The 21,949-nt window shown below is 40.4% G+C and overlaps 1 protein-coding gene across 1 annotated transcript in view; it reads right to left on the bottom strand.

Moving 5' to 3' along the window:
- The window catches only part of CLNK (cytokine dependent hematopoietic cell linker), a gene marked incomplete at its 5' end in the record, with an annotated part of 116,047 nt that overhangs the window by 81,300 nt on the left and 12,798 nt on the right, over positions 1–21,949 (bottom strand). Inside the window, 2 exons of the mRNA XM_082461950.1 lie at positions 11,354–11,391; positions 21,683–21,711. Coding sequence (XP_082318076.1) covers positions 11,354–11,391; positions 21,683–21,711 — 67 coding nt within the window. The remainder of the gene's footprint in view (positions 1–11,353; positions 11,392–21,682; positions 21,712–21,949) is intronic.

Genomic DNA, 21,949 nt, shown 5'->3' with positions numbered 1-21,949 from the left:
AGAATGCATTAGAAAGAATTGGAAATAGAGCAGATAATGTGGAAGAGAGAATCAGTGAGCTCAAAGATAGAAATTTAAAAATGATTCAGGTAGAAGAGGAGAGAGAACTAAGATTTTTTTTAAAAATGAAGAAATTCTATAAGAACTCTCTGATTCCATTAGAAAAAAGCACCATAAGAATAGCAGGTATACCAGAAAAGGAAGAGAGGGAGATGGGAGTAGAGAGCTTATTTTAAAAAAATAATAGCTGAGAACGTCCCAAACCTGAGGAAGGAACTGGATATACAACTCCACGAAGCTAACAGAACACCTAATTATCTTAATGCAAAAAGACCTTCTCCAAGACACATTATATTAAAACTGTCAAAAGTCAATGAAAGAAAGAGTATTAAAGGCAGTCAGGGAAAAAAAAGACAATAACCTACAAAGGTACTCCCATTAGGTTATCAGCAGATTTCTCAGCTGAAACTCTGTAGGCCAGGAGAGAAAGGAATGACATACACAAAATACTGAAAGATAAAAACTGTGAGCCAAGAATACTCTATCCAGCAAAGTTATCTTTCAGATATAAAGGAGAAATAAAGGCTTTCCCAGACAAATAAAACCTGAGGGAGTTCATCACCACTAGACCTGCCTTACAAGAAATGTTGAAAGGAGCTCTTCTACTTGAAATAAAAAGATAAAAGTATACAAAACTTTGAGTAATGTGATAAATAGAGAATCAGAAAATTGTAACTCTATATCAGAATAGGTTGTTAAACACTTAATTATAGCATAAAGGTTAAAGGAAAAAACATTAAAAATAACTATAGCTACTTAAATTTGATAATGAACTCACAACATAAAAAGGGATGTTTTTGTGGCAACAAAAATATGAGAGGGAGAAGAAAAGGATACAACCTGTATAGACAAATGAACATAAGACTAAACAACATGTTACTGAACAAATATTGGGTTAATGGAAAAATTCAAAGGCGAAATAAAAAAACACATGAGGACAAATAAAAATGGAAATATGACATACCAAAGCCTATGCATGCAGCCAAAGCAGTACTAAGAGGGAAGGTAGCAATACAGGCCAACCTCAAGAAATAAGAAAAATCTTGAATAAATAATATAACCTTATACATAAAATAGCTAGAAAAAGAAGAGAACACAAAGCCCAAAGTCAGTAGAAGGAAGAAAATAATAAAAAATAGAGCAGAAGTAAATGAAATAGAGAAAAAAAGACAACAGAAGAAGATGAATGAAACTAAGACCTGGTTCTTTGAAAAGATAAATGAAATGGGCAAACTTTTAGCTAGACATGCTAAGAGAAAATGAGAAGGCTTAAATAAATAAAATCTGAAACAAAAGAGAAGTTACAGCAAAATACCACAGAAATACAAAAGATTATAAGAGACTACTATGAATAGCTATATGCCAACAAATTGGATAACCGAAATGAAATGGATGTAAACTCTTAGAATTATATAACCTTCCAAGACTGAATCATGAAGAACTAGATTTTCTGAATAGACTGATCCCTAGTAAGGAGATTGAAGCAGTAATCAAAAACCTTTCAAAAACAAAAGTCCAGGAGACATTCAAGATGGCGGAGAAGTAAGACATGGGGATCAGTTTCCTCCCCACAAATACATCAGAAATACATCTATACGTGGAACAACTCCTACAGAACACCTACTGAACACTGGCAGAAGACCTCAGACTTCCCAAAAAATATATATATATTTTCCTTTTCCTCTTTTTGTGAGTGTGTATGTGTATGCTTCTTTGTGTGATTTTGTCTGTATAGCTTTGCTTTTACCATTTGTCCTAGAGTTCTGTCTGTCTTTTTTTTTTTTTTTCTTTTGGTATAGTTTTTAGCACTTGTTACCATTGGTAGACATATTTTTTGGTTTGGTTGCTCTCTTCTTTCTTTCTTTTTTAAATTACTTTTAAATTTTTTAAATTTTTAATAATTTAAAAAATTCTTTACTTTAATAACTATTTTATTTTATTATATTTTATTTTTTCTTTCTTTCTTTCTTTCTTTCTTTCTTTCTTTCTTTCTTTCTTTCTTTCTTTCTTTCTTTCTTTCTTTCTTTCTTTCTTCTTTTTTTCTCACTTTTCTTCTGAGCTGTGTGGCTGACAGGGTCTTGATGCTCTGGCCAGGTGTCAGGCCTGAGCCTCTGAGGTGGGAGAGCTGAGTTCAGGACATTGGTCCACCAGAGACCTCATGGCTCCATGTAATATCAAATGGCGAAAGCGCTCCCAGAGATCTCCATCTCAACGCTAAGACCCAACTCCACTCAACGAGCAGCAAGTTACAGTGCTGGACAGCCTATGCCAAAAAAACTAGCAAGACAGGAATGCAACCCCACCCATTATCAGACAGGCTGCCTAAAATCATATTAAGGTCACAGACACCCCAAACCACACCACCAGATGCGGTCCTGCCCACCAGAAAGACAAGATCCAGCCTCATCCACTAGAACACAGGCACCTGTCCCGTCCACCAGGAAGCCTACACACCCGCTGAATCAACCTCACCCACTGGGGGCAGACACCAACAACAACGGGAACTACGAACCTGCAGCCTGCAAAAAGGAGACCCCAAACACAGTAAGTTAAGGAAAATGAGAAGACAGAGAAATACACAGCAGATGAAGGAGCAAGGTAAAAACCCACCAGACCAAAGAAATGAAGAGGAAATGAGCAGTCTACCTGAAAATGAATTCAGAGTAATGATAGTAAAGATGATCCAAAATCTTGGAAATAGAATGGAGAAAATACAAGAAACGTTTACCAAGGACCTAGAAGAACCAAAGAGCAAACAAACAATGGTGAACAACACAATAAATGAAATTAAGAATTCTCTAGAAGGAATCAATAGCAGAATAACTGAGGCAGAAGAATGGATAAGAGACCTGGAAGATAAAATAGTGGAAATAACCACCACAGAGCAGAATAAAGAAAAAAGTATGAAAAGAATTGAGGACAGTTTCAGAGACAACTGGGACAATATTAAATGCACCAACATTTGAATGACAGGGGTCCCAGAAGAAGAAGAGAAAAAGAAAGGGTCTGAGAAAATATTTGAAGAGATTATAGTTGAAAACTTCCCTAATATGGGAAAGGAAATAGTCAATCAAGTCCAGGAAGCACAGAGAGTCCCATACAGGATAAATCCAAGGAGAAACATGCCAAGACACATATTAATCAAACTATCAAAAATTAAATACAAAGAAAAATATTAAAAGCAGCAAGGGAAAAGCAACAAATAACATACAAGGGAATCCCCATAAGGTTAACAGCTGATCTTTCAGCGGAAACTCTGTAAGCCAGAAGGGAGTGGCAGGACATATTTAAAGTGGTGAAAGGGAAAAACCTACAACCAAGATTACTCTACCCAGCAAGGATCTCATTCAGATTTGATGGAGAAATTAAAACCTTTACAGACAAGCAAAAGTTAAGAGAATTTAGCGCCACCAAACCAGCTTTATAACAAATGCTAAAGGAACTTCTCTAGGCAAGAAACACAAGAGAAGGAAAAGACCTACAAGAACAAACCCAAAACAATTAAGAAAATGGTAATAGGAACATACATATTGATAACTACCTTAAATGTAAATGGATTAAATGCTCCAACCAAAAGACATAGACTGGCTGAATGGATACAAAAACAAGACCCATATATATGCTGTCTACAGGAGACACACTTCAGACCTAGGGACCCATACAGACTGAAAGTGAGGGGATGGAAAAAGACATTCTATGCAAATGGAAATCAAAAGAAAGCTGGAGTAGCAATTCTCATATCAGACAAAGTAGACTTTAAAATAAAGACTATTACAAGGAGCAAAGAAGGCCACTACATAATGATCAAGGGATGAATCCAAGAAGACAATATAACAATTGTAAATATTTATGCACCCAACATAGGTGCACCTCAATACGTAAGGCAAATGCTAACAGCCATACAAGGGGAAATCAACAGTACCACAATCATAGTAGGGGACTTTAACACCCCACTTTCACCAATGGACAGATCATCCAAAATGAAAATAAATAAGGAAACACAAGCTTTAAATGATACATTAAACAAGATGGACTTAATTGATATTTATAGGACATTCCATCCAAAAAGAACAGAATACACTTTCTTCTCAAGTGCTCATGGAACATTCTCCAGGATAGATCATATCTTGGGTCACAAATCAAGCCTTGGTAAATTTAAGACAACTGAAATCATATCAAGCATCTTTTCTGACCACAATGCTATAAGAGTAGATATCAACTACAGGAAAAAATCTGTAGGAAAACTACTAAATAACCGAGAGATCACTGAAGAAATCAAAGAGGAAATAAAAAAATACCTAGAAACAAATGACAATGAAAACACAATGACCGAAAACCTATGGGATGCAGCAAAAGCAGTTCTAAGAGGGAAGTTTATAGCAATACAATCCTACCTTAAGAAGCAAGAAACATCTCAAATAAACAACCTAACCTTACACCTAAAGCAATTAGACAAAGAAGAACAAAAAACCCCCAAAGTTAGTAGAAGGAAAGACATCATAAAGATCAGATCCGAAATAAATGAAAAAGAAATGAAGGAAAAAATAGCAAAGATCAATAAAACTAAAAGCTGTTTCTTTGAGAAGATAAACAAAATTGATAAACCATTAGCCAGACTTATCAAGAAAAAAAGGGAGAAGACACAAATCAATAGAATTAGAAATGAAAAAGGAGATGTAACAACTGACACTGCAGAAATACAAAGGATCATGAGAGATTACTACAAGCAACTATATGCCAATAAAATGGACAACCTGGAAGAAATGGACAAATTCTCAGAAAAGCACAACCTTCTGAGGCTGAAGCAGGAAGAAATAGAAAATATAAACAGACCAATCACAAGCACTGAAATTGAGACTGTGATTAAAAATCTTCTGACAAACAAAAGCCCAGGACCAGATGGCTTCACAGGCAAATTCTGTTAAACATTTGGAGAAGAGCTAACACTTATCCTTCTCAAACTCTTCCAGAATATAGCAGAGGGAGGAACACTCCCCAACTCATTCTACGAGGCCACCATCACCCTGATACCAAAACCAGACACAGATGTCACAAAGAAAGAAAACTACAGGCCGATACCACTGATGAACATAGATTCAAAAATCCTAAACAAACTACTAGCAAACAGAATCCAACAACACATTAAAAGGATCATACACCATGATGAAGTGGGGTTTATCCCAGGAATGCAAGGATTCTTCAATATATGCAAATCAATCAGTGTGATAAACCATATTAACATCTTGAAGGAGAGAAACCACATGATCATCTCAATAGATGCAGAAAAAGCTTTCAACAAAATTTAAAACCCATTTATGATAAAAACCCTCCAGAAAGTAGGCATAGAGGGACGTTACCTCAACATAGTAAAGGCCATTTACTATGTGTGACCAACCCACAGCAAACATCGTTCTCAATGGTGAAAAACTGAAACCATTTCCTCTAAGATCAGGAACAAGACAAGGTTGTCCACTCTCACCACTATTATTCAACATTGTTTTGGAAGTTTTAGCCACAGCAATCAGAGAAGAAAAAGAAATAAAAGAAATCCAAATTGGAAAAGAAGTAAAGCTGTCACTGTTTGCAGATGACATGATACTATATAGGGAGAATCCTAAAGATGCTACCAGAAAACTACTAGAGTTAATCAATGAATTTGGTAAAGTAGCAGGATACAAAATTAATGCACAGAAATCTCTTGCATTCCTATACAGTAATGATGAAATATCTGAAAGAGAAATTAAGGAAACACTCCCATTTACCATTGTAACAAAAAGAATAAAATACCTAGGAATAAATCTACCTAAGGAGACAAAACACTTGTATGCAGAAAACTATAAGACACTGATGAAAGAAATTAAAGATGATACAAACAGATGGAGAGATATACCATGTTCTTGGATTGGAAGAATCAACATTGTGTAAATGACTATACTACCCAAAGCAATCTACAGATTCAATGCAATCCTTATCAAACTATCAATGGCATTTTTCACTGAACTAGAATGAAAATTTTCACAATTTGTATGGAAACACAAAGACCTCGAATAGCCAAAGCAATCTTGAGAAAGAAAAACGGACCTGGAGGAATCAGGCTCCCAGACTTCAGACTATACTACAAAGTTACAGTAATCAAGACAGTATGGTATTGGCACAAAAACACAAATGTAGATCAAAGGAACAGGATAGAAAGCCCAGAGATAAACCCTGACACATATGGTCACCTTATTTCTGATAAAGGAGGCAAGAATATACAATGGAGAAAAGACAGGCTCTTCAATAAGTGGTGCCGGGAAAACTGGACAGCTACATGTAAAAGAATGAAATTAGAACACTCCCTAACACCATACAGAAAAGTAAACTCAAAATGTATTCGAGACCTAAATGTAAAGCCAGACACTATAATAAAACTCTAAGAGGAAAACATAGGCAGAACACTCTATGACGTAAATCACAGCAAGATCCTTTTTGACCCACCTCCTGGAGAAATAGAGATAAAAATGAAAATAAACAAATGGTACCTAATGAAACTTAAAAGCTTTTGCACAGTAAAGGAAACCATAAAAAAGATGAAAAGACAAACCTCAGAATGGGAGAAAATATTTGCAAATGAAGCAACTGACAAAGGATTAATCTCCAAAATTTACAAGCAGCTCGTGCAGCTCAATATCAAAAAAACAAACAACCTAATCCAAAAATGGGCAGAAGACCTAAATAGACATTTCTCCAAAGAAGATATACTGATTGCCAACAAACACATGAAAGGATGCTCAACATCACTAATCATTAGAGAAATGAAAATCAAAACTACAATGAGGTATCACCTCACACTGGTCAGAATGGTCATCATCAAAAAATCTACCAACAATAAATGCTGGAGAGGGTGTGGAGAAAAGGGAACCCTCTTGCACTGTTGGTGGGAATGTAAATTGATACAACCACTATGCCGAACAGTATGGAGGTTCCTTAAAAAATTAGAAATAGAACTACCATATGACCTAACAATCCCACTACTGGCCATATACCCTGAGAAAAGCATACTTCAAAAAGAGTCATGTACCACAATGTTCACTGCAGCTCTATTTACAATAGATAGGACATGGAAGCAACCTATGTGTCCATCAATATATGAGTGGATAAAGAAGATGTGGCTCATATATACAATGGAATATTACTCTGCCATAAAAAGAAATGAATTTGAGTTATTTGTACTGACGTGGATGGACCTCGAGTCTGTCATACAGAGTGAAGTAAGTCAGAAAGAGAAAAACAAATACAGTATGCTAACACATATATATGGAATCTAAAAAAAGTAAAAGGTTCTGAAGAACCTAGGGGCAGGACAGGAATAAAGACGCAGACGTAGAGAATGGACTTGAAGACACGTGGAGGGGGAAGGGTAAGCTGGGACGAAGTGAGAGAGTGGCATGGACATATATACACTACCAAATGTAAAATAGATAGCTAGTGGGAAGCAGCTGCATAGCACAGGGAGATCAGCTCGGTGCTTTGCGACCACCTAGAGGGGTGGGATAGGGAGGGTAGGAGGGAGACACAAGAGGGAGGAGATGTGGGGATATATGTATATGTATAGCTGATTCACTTTGTTATAAGGCAGAAACTAACACACCATTGTAAAGCAATTATACTCCAAGAAAGATATTAAAGAAAAAATGAGCAAATCGAATACAACAATACATTAAAAGGATCATACACCATGATCAAATGAGATTTATTCCAGGGATGCAAGTATAGTTCAATCTGCAAATCAATCAACATGATACACCACATTAAGAAAACGAAGGATAAAAAAATCACATGATGACTTCAATAGATGCAGAAAAGTATTTGACAAGTTTCAACATCTATTTATGATAAAAACTCAATAAAATGAGTATAGGAGGCATATACCTTAACATAATAAAGGCCATGTATGACAAACCCACAGTTAACATCATACTCAACCAGAAGTGTCTTAACTGAGACCATGAATGTAAAATTTTTAGCAAAATACCTGATGGTCAACACTCAGTAAACACTAGTTGTAAATATTATTATGACTGCTACTGTAATAACAACTACTATTAAAAAAAGTTTGAGATAAGAGAAGACCACCAATCATGGTTTGTTCTCCTCCCTTTAAAGTTTCTCTAACGTTTGTTAAGACCTTTATATGTGTTAGGTGCCTTCTGTACTCTATTTCATTGTATAAGCAGAAATATCTATGAGGTGATTTTACTATAGTGTAGGAACCTGGAATTAGATAGGCTTGAGTTTAAATTCTAGGTCTGCATTATTCTCATTCTCAAATACATTTAGACAAGTGCTTTATTAGTCCCAAGCTTCCAAGTGTATGTCTTTTTTTTATCATCACTCTATCAAAGCAGTTTGGTAAAAGTAAAGACTAGTTACAGGATGAGTCTGCTTCCCAGGTAAGCAACAGCACAGGGGGGAACTCACCAGGCCCCTCTCTGGAGGACATTTTGGGCTCCACCTTGGCTCAAGGCAACTCTGCTCATTCAATGAAAAGGTATAGAATGCAATTTAGTAAATCTGTGTTCTCCATGGGACAGCATAAAGAAGGAGATGGACCCACTGAAGACAACAATTTTGACTTTCAATGTGCTAGCCCTTGATTTCCCCAAGTGCTTCCTATGGAAAGCAAGGCTTGAGTCTTACATGAACAGAGGAATCAGGCAAGTTTTGAAGGGCCCGTTTATCCAACATAAGGAGTTCAGGTGCAGGAGACCAGGGACTGACATAGTGATTTAAGAGCAGGAACAGGTTAGAAGGGGAGAGCTTGGTGACCCAAAGGAAAAAGATTACGTCACTGAACACAAAGTTGGAGTAGAAACATTTGCATATTTGCGTTCATGCTGTGCCCCTTGCAACAGGTCATTATAGCCCTGAAACCCTGCCTACTTGGTCTGGTCTCAGGAGGTAAGCAGGGATCAGACTGGGAGTTCTTGGATGGGAAACCAGGTGAGATTGGTCTGCTTAGCGTTAGCATGGATCCAAGATGGAGTCATCCTCTCCTAGATCTAAACTGTGAGTCCACTTTATGACCTTGGGGAGGTTACTTAACCTCCCTTACTTCAGTCTGTAAATTGGAGAAGGCTAAAGTTACCTTATTTGGTTGCAGTCAGAGATTAATTGAGCAAATTGTATATGAAGGTTCTACTTTGGTGCCTGCCCATGACAGGAGCTCAGGACATGTTAGATCCCTTCTCTCTAGTTGACGTGCTGAGTATCAGTGGAGCTGAGTGCCCATGGCAAAGCAAAGATGCTGGGAGGTGCACTCCAGGGGTCTTCACAATTGACCTGGCAAAGCGGGGGAGGTGACTGGGTTGTTCTCCTCCAGAACTGCACACAGAAGTGAGTTCTGAGCTGAAGCACCAGTATTTGACTCCTTTGGGATTTGACAGGTAGACATTTTTGCAAGGACATCATTTTTATACTATTATGGCAACCAAGACTCCTCAGAGAACAGTCTCTTTGGGAAAGCCTTGGACCTGCTGGAAGAACTGGAGATGTGAGACAGAGCACATCTTTAGTTCTGTCACCTTGCTAGACTTCATGGGGGCAGGGCACAAAGGGACGCCAGCAGGAGCCGCAACCACCACTCCAGGTCTGAAGAGAATCTACATCAGACCCTCAGAATCTTGTCCCCAGGACCAAATATAAATATTTTGGTTTATTTTTTCCAGAAAGAGAAAGGGACAGAGTTTTATTTTAAATATAATGCATTACATCTATTTATCCATTAACCTATCTAGTATCTGTCTACTGTCACTATCAGGGTTCTTACTAAAAGCTCAGTATATATAAGCCTTATACTTTATAAAATATTTTGTGATTGACTGATTGATTCAACGTGTGTATGTGTGTGTGAGTGTGTGTCCTGGGATGAAGAGCCATAGCTTTAATTTAATTTTTTAAAAAAACTTATTTACTTATTTATTTTTATTTTTGGCTGTATTGGGTCTTTGTTGCTGCGTGTGGGCTTTCTCTAGTTGCGGTCAGCAGGGGCTACTCTTTGTTGTGGTGCGCGGGCTTATTGCAGTGGCTTCTCTTGTTGCGGAGCACGGGCTCTAGGCATGTGGGCTTCAGTAGTTGTGGCACGTGGGCTCAGTAGTTGTGGCTCGTGGGCTCTAGAGCGCAGGCTCAGTAGTTGTGGTGCACAGGTTTAGTTGCTCCAAGGCATGTGGGATCTTCCCAAACCAGGGCTCGAACCCATGTCCCTTGCATTGGCAGGTGGATTCTTAACCACTGCACCACCAGGGAAGTCCAAATTCTTAAAGAAGTCTTTCAAATAGTAAAGAACCAATGATTTTACAGGTAAATCCTGTCTATCTATCTATCTATCTATCTATCTATCTATCTATCTATCTATCTATCTATCATCTATTTATCATCTATCTATCTCTATCATTTCTATCTATCCCATTTATCATCTATAGATAGGTTAGTTAAAAGTATTCAAATTATGTACATATAATTTAACAATTAATTTATTTATAGTATTAGATATCTGATTTCATGTTATAAATTTAAAATTTTCTTGTCATCAAACTTCTTTGTAAATATTATTAATGACTTCATAGTATGAATATATCATAATACATTCAATGATTTTTCTATTATTGAATATTTAGCATGATCCTAGTGTGTTGCCATTTAAAATATATTATAAAATATAGATAAGTATTTAAATATTAATCCAAATTTTAGCTTAATTCTTTAGTTTAAATTCCCAACCGTAGAATTATGGGGCCTAAGAAAATGGACATTTTTATATTTGTTAGTTAATATTATGAAATTGCTTTCCAAAGAGTTTCTTGCAATTTAAAATTTCACCATGAGTTTTAGGAAGTGATTTTCTCATCACACACTTGCCAGCACCATGTGTTGGTATTTTCACCTTATCCAATCTTCACAATGGCCATTGTGAGTTAATTTTTGTCTTTATTGTATAGTTGAGGAATGGAAATATAATGTTTTTCCCTTTCTCTATATTAATGCCTCAATATTTATTTATTTTTCCAGTTTTTCTGAGAAATAATTGACATACATCACTGTATAAGTTTAAGACATACAGCATGATGATTTGATTTACATATATTGTAGGAATACAGTTTTCTACCCAGGAACTGAAATGCAGTTTTCTCTGCCAGGGAATTATGTCATTTGGAAAAGTTTAATTGTTTTAAATTTACTAAGTACCTTAAAAAAAGCCACTTACTTTGTAAATATCAAACACTGACAAAATAGGTAAGGAAAGCAGCTGACTTACGCTGTCAAGAAGAGGCTCATTAATAGTCTGGTACTGGCCTGCCAACAAAAAGAGACCAAAATGTTATTGCAAAACATTGGGAAGACTGGGCCCTTGTTTTTCTCCGGAAATCTTGCGCTCATTTCAATTAATTTTTCTTGACTGTAATTGCTCAAAATGAAGTGCACATTTCCATGCTTCTCATTCTATCAGCTGCTCTTACATAACAGGGGCAATGGAAAAGGAGGAAAGAGAATCAAATCCCAACTAAGAAGCCTTTCCACAGCAAGCTAGCCTTCTCATTGAAAGAGAAACAATGTTAGAAGGAACGCCGCCCCCCAATCAGTAGCACCCAAAGTGATGACTCAGCAGCATCTCAGCCAATGACCACATGTGTTTTCCCCTCGCCCTGTGGCACACGTTGTATTTGCAATAATCTGTCCACACATTGTCTTCTTTTTTTTTTAAATTAATTAATTAATTAATTTATTTTTGGCTGTGTTGGGTCTTCGTTTCTGTGCGAGGGCTTTCTCTAGTTGCGGCAAGCGGGGGCCACTCTTCATCGCGGTGTGTGGGCCTCTCACTATCGCGACCTCTCTTGTTGTGGAGCACAGGCTCCAGACGCGCAGGCTCAGCAGTTGTGGCTCACGGGCCCATCTGCTCCGCGGCATGTGGGATCTTCCCAGACCAGGGCTCGAACCCGTGTCCCCTGCATTGGCAGGCAGATTCTCAACCACTGCACCACCAGGGAAGCCCCACACATTGTCTTCTTGAACAGACTCTATATATGTGAAGAGTAGGGGCCATATCTACTTATTCATCTATCCCTGACTTGAGGTGCAGGGCCCTGTTGACCAAATGAGTTCTTGATAGGCGTTTGTTGAATAAATCTTGTTCAGCAGATGTTTCTCAACACTCAACTTCCTCCCTTGGACTTGTTCTATGAAAGATTGCCAGAAGGTCATCTAGTGTACTCAGTGCTCGATGTTTTACATTTTACCCTCAGATTATGCAAAACCACCAAAGAATTGCTCACATGACCTGCAGGTCTTTTTGCTTCCTCATACACTTAATTTTCCTAAATTGCAGTATAATTTCATGCTGTTAGTCTGAATTTAGGAACATTGTAGGCAGAAAATGTTCTTATCACGTTCTGTTTATTAGCACATATATGAGAAGTTTCTAGTAGGTCTCAGGACCAGAAGCTGCACACTTCTTTGCTTTGATTTAATGGAAAACATCAACCCTAGAAGAGATCACATTTCCCTTCCTCCTTTGGCTGTTAAGACTCTCAGGGCAAATTTCTAGCCTGTGTCTAAATAGTGCAGAGGACCATGGTATGATGTGTATTTCTACCTTTTGGTCTGGCTTCATCATGTTCTTAAACTTTTGTCCTTTCACCCTGAATTCTCTTCCCATACCAAAATACAAAATTAATAGCTGTGAATTTGTGCCAGCATGCCAAAGTCTTCTGTAGGGTGTAATGTATAAATTAATGAAACTTTGGCTCAGTGCAAACACAGTTCTATGGAATTTGCCTAGGACCAGTGCATGGGGGAAGTGTTAAGCCAGAGCTGATCTCCTTGAGATAATGAGCCAGGAGGACCAGTATCCTGTCTGCACCTGCACCAGTTAGTCTATTCTGGTGGTAGGACCAGCAGCAAACACTACCCTGGGGCACTAATAACATCTCCCTGTCTCAGCACAATTACACCCATAGTGAGATCCCTGGCAGAGAAACCTACAGGTTTTCCAGCCCTTTAGCAATTTGTACTCTCTCATGAATTGAGTTAAATTAATAATGTCACCCATTAAACACCAGCTGGTCTGGCAGGCACAAATGAGCACACACTTACTGGGGATCTGCTCTGGCACTTGTGATCTAGGAAAGCAGCTCCACTGGCTAATTCAGGGTTCAATATCATTTCATTTTAGGATATTGGCTTCATTGAACGTAGTCATTATACCCACATTCTCATGGAGAGCTGTGGGGGATCTCTTCTTTCAGCAGCATTGCAGTCTGAGACCCTCCTGGATTCCCCAAATATGCTACGTGCCACTTCTGGGTCTTTGCTTGTGTCAATTCCACCTGGAGTCACTGCCTCTTCCATTTTGTTTTCCAAAATGCTCAGTAAACTTTGAGATCCTCCTGGGGCTTCCCTTTCTGACCACTCCAGGTCTCTGTAATCTCACTGAATCGTTAGAGCCGTCATTTTCTGTTTTACTCACCATTATGCAAATAAAAAGAAGCAGCGTCTGATTACTTCTTTGTTGTTTAAGTCCACTGCCCTTCTATAGGGAAGGAAATATCTTTTATCTCTATCTCCCTCAGTACCTACCTGTGTTATGAACAATGCAGAGTTTTGGAAATGTAATTTTAAAAGCATAGTTTTAAAACTGTAAATCAGCACCTGTCATTCATGGCCCATGTAACATAGCCCAGATTCCCTCCCGTTGCTCCCAGAGGCCAGCAAAGCCTGGCTCCTGCCCTGTCTCTGATCTCATCTCTCTCTAGTTCCTTCCTCCTCTGAGCTCTAACCATATCAGCCTCTTTTTAAGTTCATCCAGTACATCTACCACAGAGATGTCGCATGTGTCCCTTAGTCCAGAAAGTTCTCTCCTCAGCTCTGCCCAGGCTTGGATACTTTTCATCCATCACACTGTGTCTTAAATGTCATCTCCTCTGGAGGACCCTCCCTGACCGCCAATCTCAGCTAAAAATTAAGGAGCGCCCTCCAGCCCCGGTCATCACTAGCTCAGGTGCCTGGAGGTGGTGAGAATGCTGTGTGCTCACCAAACCCCCTCTCCTCCTCCTGTGGGCGCTCGGCTGGCACACAATTCCTGGCGTCCCTTGCACTGGGCGGTCTTGGCATGGAGCTATGGACCCTGGGATGAGGCAGGTGTGATGGATTCCACTGCAGGCCGGCCCGCTTGACCCTCCACCTCTCGTTCCTGCCCCAGTGGCTGGCCAGAGACAGAGGACCCCAAGGCCCTCAGGGATAATGGAAGCCACTGGGTGAAAGGAGAGTGAATCCCAAATGAATGTTTGGAAAAAGACCTCCTTCAATTTACATGGGATTGTGATGTGAGCAAGAAATAAACCTTTATTTTATTAAACTACTAACATTTGTAGTTTATACATTCTAGATGTTAGTCCTCCCTGATTAATACACCCTGCTCAGCTTCTCCTTAGCACGTAAGAACAAAGCAAGCCAACGAATATATCACACAGTTACAGACGGTGGTGCCTGTCTCCCCCGAGGCAGTGGAGAGATTCCAGGCTCTTGATCACTCCTGTAACCCTGTGTACGGTAAGTGACAATAAATGACCAGTCGGCCGTGGAAACGCCCAGAACTTGGAACGAGCGACAGACTTTCAGTAGAGCCTGGTCCCCTCCCTTGCTGAGCGAACTTGAGATTAGTGCTCCCGCTTGCTGGGCCCAGAGCCTCACCGTAGCAACAGTCCCCCGAATTCTTCCCAGTCTTTGAGTCTTCCTGGAACGGAAGGAGAGATGGGCTTCTCAGAGAGAGCCGCTTTTTTAGAAAGATGAGGGAAGCTGCTTAGTAGCTTTCCCCATCACCATCCTGGAAGAGTGACGGTGAAGCTGTGACAGTGGAGGGTCCCTCCTCACCCTCTGGAACCAAACAGCCACAGAGGACAACTGCTTTCTGCGTGACCCTCAAGGAAACATCTTTTGACAAAAGACAACATTTCCCTGACAGTTATTTATTTATTTATTTTTTTAAAGGAATTCCTTTATTTTTATTATTTATTTATTTATTTATTTTTGGCTGTGTTGGGCCTTCGTTTCTGTGCGAGGGCTTTCTCTAGTTGCGGCGAGCGGGGGCCCCTCTTCATCGCGGTGCGCGGGCCTCTCACTATCGCGGCCTCTCTTGTTGCGGAGCACAGGCTCCAGACGCGCAGAGCTCAGTAGTTGTGGCTCACGGGCCCAGTTGCTCTGCGGCATGTGGGATCCTCCCAGACCAGGGCTCGAACCCGTGTCCCCTGCATTGGCAGACAGATTCTCAACCACTGCGCCACCAGGGAAGCCCACTAACAGTTATTTTTAAGAGGGAAATGAAGATGAATGTGTGTCACGTAAAGCTCGGGGGATTTCCTGACTGGCAGAGGCGATTACCCCAGACTTTAGTCCTGAACATGGACACCTCGTGCCTGCAGAGGTGTGACAAAGGTGTACGACCAATGCCCATCAAATTTAGGTCCCCTGACCGTTGGCATCTTGGATGCTTTATAAAAAAGAAAGAAAGCCAACTTGGGCCCCAGAGCAAATCAACTGCTTTTCACACAAGCTCCTACGGTGATATTTATTCTGGTCTCAGAAGTCTGAGAATTAGTGACATAGAAGCTCCCACTCTTGTCCAGTGGAAGGTGAGCCATGTGAGTTAAATAAAGTGAGGAAGAGAGACCCTCAGGCTATTTTCACTTATCAACACTTCCATGAACTTAAGCCCCTGGAGGTGCAAGGCTGGTGCCTTGTCTATGTCCCCATTTAGTACCTTTAAAGGGGCAGGGTAGCTGGCTAAGCACCCAAGTGCTATTGCCATGGGATAGGCATGGGTGAAGAAAATCCCGAACTAGTGCCATGAAGAGAATGTGCTTCCCTGGTGTGAGAAGGGTAGAAGTAGGAAGCCTGCAGAGTTCTAGAACTTTCTGTTTCTCTAGGAAGTGAAATGAGTTAACAGGCCTTTCAGATGATTGTATTTCTAAACCAGACAGGTTCCCCAAGCAAAACCAGCTTCTGCTTTCATTTCAGTCATGAAACTTCAGAGGGAGAGGCACAGGGGGAGAGAGGAAAGGGGAGGGTTAGGGTTGCCTCCAATTCCAGAGGCTGCCAGCTGGACTTACTCATAAATATGTAGAAAAAAGCAAGAGGCCAGTAAATCCCAACTTCTCGTCACTAAGTACTCCAGAGCAGAGACAACTGTGTCTCCCCATATCCATTTTCCCTTGCTTCTCTGTACTAGAACCCGTCCTGGTTGGCTGGGTACATGGCCACCTTGAGTAAGTCCTTATTACCAGTCCTAATCTTCATGTGGGCATGAATTCAAGTTTTGGTTGATGGAAGAGGTGGAAAATCAACTCACAGTTTCCAGGAAACTTTCTTGAGGGAAATTTTTGTGCACCATTCATTCCTTCTCCTTCCCTTCCTCCCTCCTGCAGCCCGGAGCGCAGACATCACTATCTTAGGCGATGGTATGGAGGCCAACTCGAGGCGGGGAGGGATGCAGGAGGGGCAGTGTCTCTGACTTTGAGGAGAAGAGCTGCCAAACAGCCTTGGACTGCTTGCCCCTGGACTTGACTTACATAAAAAAATATACATAAACATTTGTCATGTTTCAGCCCCACGATTTCTTTTTTAGTGTCTTGCAGCCTTAAATTTTTTTTTTTATCAGCCTTGGTGCTCACCAATAACGTAGCAGAGCCTCTGATCAAAGGCATGGACACATGTTTCACAGAAGCTGAATGAGAAGTTCTAGGTTCAAATCCTGGCCGTTTCACTTTCTGGCCATGTGACCTCAGGCAAGCTTGTAAGCCTGGTGGGAATAAGAGTATCTACCCCAACTAGCTGTTGAGTAGCGTAAATAAATAACTCCCTGGCTCAGTGCACCACTAAGGAATTGCTGTGTTCTGTGTTTCATGTCTTTTCAAGTTCAACTTCATGGCCAAATCTTTTTTCACTCAATCCAGATCTTTAGATCTTCAGATCTATATTAGGAACTTGTTCATTATTTAGTGCCCATTTTCAAACCAAATATGTGCCTTTTCCAACATTCAACTCTGTTGACGAGCACCAGTCAGTTCTTCAGAAGGGTTCTTCAAGCTGAGGTCCCTTCTGGCCGTGAAGCTCTGGGATTCAATGACTGAGAAAACCGAGGCTGACAATATTTGGTGCCTAACTTAACATGTGTGCTGTGATGAATCTGAGTTCTACACTGCTGGTGTCTTTACAAATTCCCTAACTTCACCTGGGCTTCATTTAGCTGATCTATACAGCAAGGATAATAAAATCTGTACCTTACAACTAAATTAGATAAGTTTATAAAAGGTCTGGCACAAAGTAGGGACTCCATATATGTTAGTTTCTTTTCATTTTCTCTCATTCACAGGTCCTAGGGCTTGCCGGTATCATGAGAGAACCAGTATTCAAACTCTGAGCTCCACACTTACAGCCCTTGGTTCTTTCCTCTACAAGATGCTGCCTTTCTCCATTTTTATCTTTTAAAAACTTGAAAGTATTTGTGGATGGAGGGCATCGGCCTGATCTTTCTCTCACTGTGGTGAGGAGTAGGATAGTTTACACACTTTACCCTGGCAGGTCCCAAACTTTAGAACATCTTTAGCTTGGCATCAATCCATGGTTATAGGGAAAGGCAGGAAGGAACTTGCCTAGGGTTACTTTCACTGCCTCTGAGTAAAGGATTATGATGTCCAATAAGCCTTGACTATGACTTGTATAGTCAAGGGGAGCAGAGAAGGAAAAGGGAAGAAAAGAAGGAAGTAGGAAGGGAAAGAAAGAGACAGAAATAGAGATATAGAATATATATATACACATATAATATATGTATGTTATATATCTATTATATATTGAATTTGTCATCTATCATCTGTCTATCTATCTATCTACCTATCTACCAGCTCAGTCATCTAGCACTTCTGGGAATTTTGGTTTTATTCACTGAACCACAGTCTCTTGATCTGAAGATTATGAGCTGTGAATTCCAAGTCACAAATAGTCTAAACTCACAGTTACATGGGAAACATGTATTGGGAGTTGGGAGAACAGGCTTAATGTTCTCACTAGATGGCTCTTGGAAATTCACTTCCCTTTTCTAGTTCTTAGTTTCCTCATCTGTAGAGCACAGTTGTAGAATCTCAGACTAGCTAAGTCCCCAGAAATTTTCATTTTTATTTCTTTTTTTAAAAGCTTGTGGCCAAAGCTGGTTAGAGTGTCTGTCACATTAATAAACTACCACAATTGGTTGAATGAATGGATGGATGGATGAATGAATGGTAATAGTTAAGGCAGCTGCCTCTTGGTGGAGACAGCTTTGATAGTTTCCATCCACCTATCTATATATATTTTTGCTTCAGCCAGTGATTCTCAAAAGACTGTCCTAGAACTACGTGAATTAGAATTATCGTGTTAAAGGTAAGGATTCTCTGGCTTAACTATAGCTCTACCAAAACATAAACGCTGGCGTGGGCTTGATGATATGCATTTTTCACTGCTGTCATTCGGATACATGATGAATTGTGAAGACATCGTAAATTCTTGGCCATATCAACCTTAGATGATTTGAGTCCTGGCTTGTGCTTAAAAGAACTGGGTGGACACCTTTTCCCTGCAATTCAACTGTTAACGTTTCTGTTCACCAATTTCCCCAACATCTTGGAGAGAACCAGCCTCTGATAAATTAACACAGGTACTGCATTATCTAGAAATGGCCAGAAGGAGGCACTGGATGCTCACATATTCCATACCCACCTTTCCTCCCTCTAGTCCTAAAATTTGTATTAATTTTTCTTTTAGAAGTGGGAAAAACCAACGTTTAAGATTGATTTCCTGGGCTTCCCTAGTGGCACAGTGGTTGAGAATCCGCCTGCCAATGCAGGGGACATGGGTTCGAGCCCTGGTCTGGGAAGATCCCACATGCCACGGAGCAACGGAGCCCATGCGCCATGATTACTGAGCCTGATCTCTAGAGCCCGCATGCCACAACTATTGAGCCCATGCGCCGCAACTACTGAAGCCTGCCCTCCTAGAGCCTGTGCTCCACAACAAGAGAAGCCACGGCAATGAGAAGCCTGCACACCGCAACGAAGAGTAGCCCCCACTCGCCGCAACTAGAGAAAGCCGGTATGCTGCAACAAAGACACAACACAGGCAAAAAAAAAAAAAAAAAAAAAAAAAAAAGATTGATTTCCTTAGAAAAAACAAAACAAAACAAGTGTTCCTGGAGAAAATCTCCTGAGTTTATTTTATGGAAAAACATGACCCTGTTCTCTATATATCAACTTCATAGAAGATGTTGGTATTGACAGATTGTCCAAGTTTGAATATGTGTCTGTCTTCTCCAGGTCTAGAGAATTTTTTTTTTTTGATAGATTGTTTTCAGTATACAAAAAAAATGCTGCTGTAGAAAAATTATAAGATACAGTTAAGCAAAAAAGAGGAGAATAAAAATCACTATAATGTCCGCATACCAAGATAACCACTATAAATATTTGATTAGAGAAAATCCCTAACAACACATACACACATGATATAATCTATGTATATATGATCAAAATGTATGCGCACTGTTTTCTTGCCTGCCCCTTCATATAATAGCATGCTATAACATACCCGTAATTGAATATGCTTCAACATCATCATTTTTAATGGCTATGTAGTATTCTTTCATATAGATGCCCTACTATATTTTCAACAAATCCCATGGTAAAAAGTTGCAAACAACTTTAAAGTATCTGGGAATGTTATAAATAGCACCACGATGAGCAGTCTCTTATGTAAACCATCATGTGCATCTTTAATTATATCAGTTTTATTATAGTGTAGTAGACACTGGCATTGGTGCCTGAGCTTGCATAGGCTGGAGTGGTGTGGTTTGCTAAGTATTTTTGTCAGGGTACAGATCTGAGTGCCTATGGGCAGGTCTGGGCAGCTTTATCTCAATTGACTTTTGGGGGCTTATGATTTGTTTTCTTTTCCCTGCTTGTGTCTCTAGAATGTTGTTAATGAAATGGAATCCCACCTGTCAGTTTTTTTTCTACCTTCAGGCAGGTGGAGAACGAGCCCAAAGCGGGAGGGGTACAGGTCACATTTATAATTCACCAGTCACCGAATCAGATTAACAACCTCATTTCCAAGCACCATCCCCTTTAGAATTCTCTACAGTCCCCCCAAGACTTTAAGTGGATGGTAGGAAGGGCTGAGAGGTGACAAGTAGATGGAGGGGGGGTACTTTTGACACCAAGGACTCAGTACAGTTTGGAAACATCTACCTTGAGAGAATGTAACCTTTCTTAGGACCCGAGAAGCTTCAGAAAAACATGTTCTGCAAGAGGGATTAGAGCTGGGGGCTCGTTTGTTTCTTATTTATATTCACACTTGCAGCGTTGATTTTGCTTTTTCCTCCTTCTCCTCGCTGCTGTGCAAGCCACGCTGGGTGGCTGGGTGCTGCTTATATTCTCCAACATGTGCTATAATGAATCTTGTGAATTGATTTGCTGATGACATCACTCCCAATGCATCTGTTGCTTCTTTGCACACTTCCTGTATGTCTCTCTCTCTTTTATTTTTTTTTGGCCATGCCACACAGCTTGTGGGATCCTAATTCCCCTACCAGGGATCGAACCCGGGCCCGTGGCAGTGAAAGCACAGTGTCTTAGCCACTGGACTGTCAGGGAATTCCCTATTTCTCTTAATTTTTATTTATTTATTTATTTATTTATGGCTGTGTTGGGTCTTCGTTTCTGTGCGAGGGCTTTCTCTAGTTGTGGCAAGCGGGGGCCACTCTTCATCGCGGTGCGTGGGCCTCTCACTATCGCGGCCTCTCTTGTTGCGGAGCACAGGCTCCAGATGCGCAGGCTCAGTAGCTGTGGCACACGGACCCAGTTGCTCCGCGGCATGTGGGATCTTCCCAGACCAGGGCTTGAACCCGTGTCCCCCCGCATTAGCAGGCAGATTCTCAACCACTGCGCCACCAGGGAAGCCCCCCTATTTCTCTTTTTTTATGTCTCATCCCAGTCATTATTTCTAGTGACTAGTTTTCTAGTTAGCTCTATGGGACTTTCCTTGATATAATAATACTCCAAGATGAGTAAGTATATACTTTATTCAAACTTTAATGGGGTCTTACTCTGTGTCTGGTAACAGGAACTAGGCTCTGAAAAGAGATGCAGGAGAAGCATAAAATGTGGTTTCTGACCCATTCACTCACTCAACACATATTTTGGGGGGAGCCCATTATGTACAGTTTAGTTGAACAAACACTAATGAGTAGCCACAATACCGGCATTCAGCCAGACTTATACCCACTTCGCAGTTGAAGGAACTCTGGCCCACAGGGATCTGGGCTTCATCCAAGGCTGCACAGCTAATAAATGGAGAGCCAGGATTCCCACCCCATCTGCCAGCCTCCAAAGCTGTGGATGTCACACACTTCCAGCCTGGGAGCCACCAGAGGGAAAGACCCTAAGTCACCAGTGTCACCTGGAACAGGCCAATAGTTTTATCCAAAGAAAAACAGAAAAGAATGGAAAGAAGAGTAACGGACTCCTGCTAACATTCCCACTGCTTAGGTGTCTGGGGGGCCCTGACTCACCTGTGACACTATGGATTCGAGGCCATGACCTAGGGCAGAAAAGAGAACCAAGGTAAGTGTCAGCTGCAAGCAATTCATCATCTTCCTCAGAGGAGTGGGTAGTCATCAAAGGCAGATCACAAATCAACTTATGGGACTCTTACTTTATGTTTGTGCTGTTCTAGACCTAAAGGAACATCTCATTACAGAGAACACAGAAAATAGAAAAATGCATGGAGAAGCAAATAACGGTCAACACCACAGGTGATATTTTGGCGAGTCTCAGGC

This window comes from Balaenoptera physalus (assembly GCF_965194825.1).
Source record: "Balaenoptera physalus genome assembly, chromosome: 5".
In the NCBI taxonomy this organism is placed as follows: domain Eukaryota; kingdom Metazoa; phylum Chordata; class Mammalia; order Artiodactyla; family Balaenopteridae; genus Balaenoptera; species Balaenoptera physalus.
Note: the sequence above shows the minus strand (reverse complement) of the source record. Positions and strands in the feature narration are given on the sequence as shown.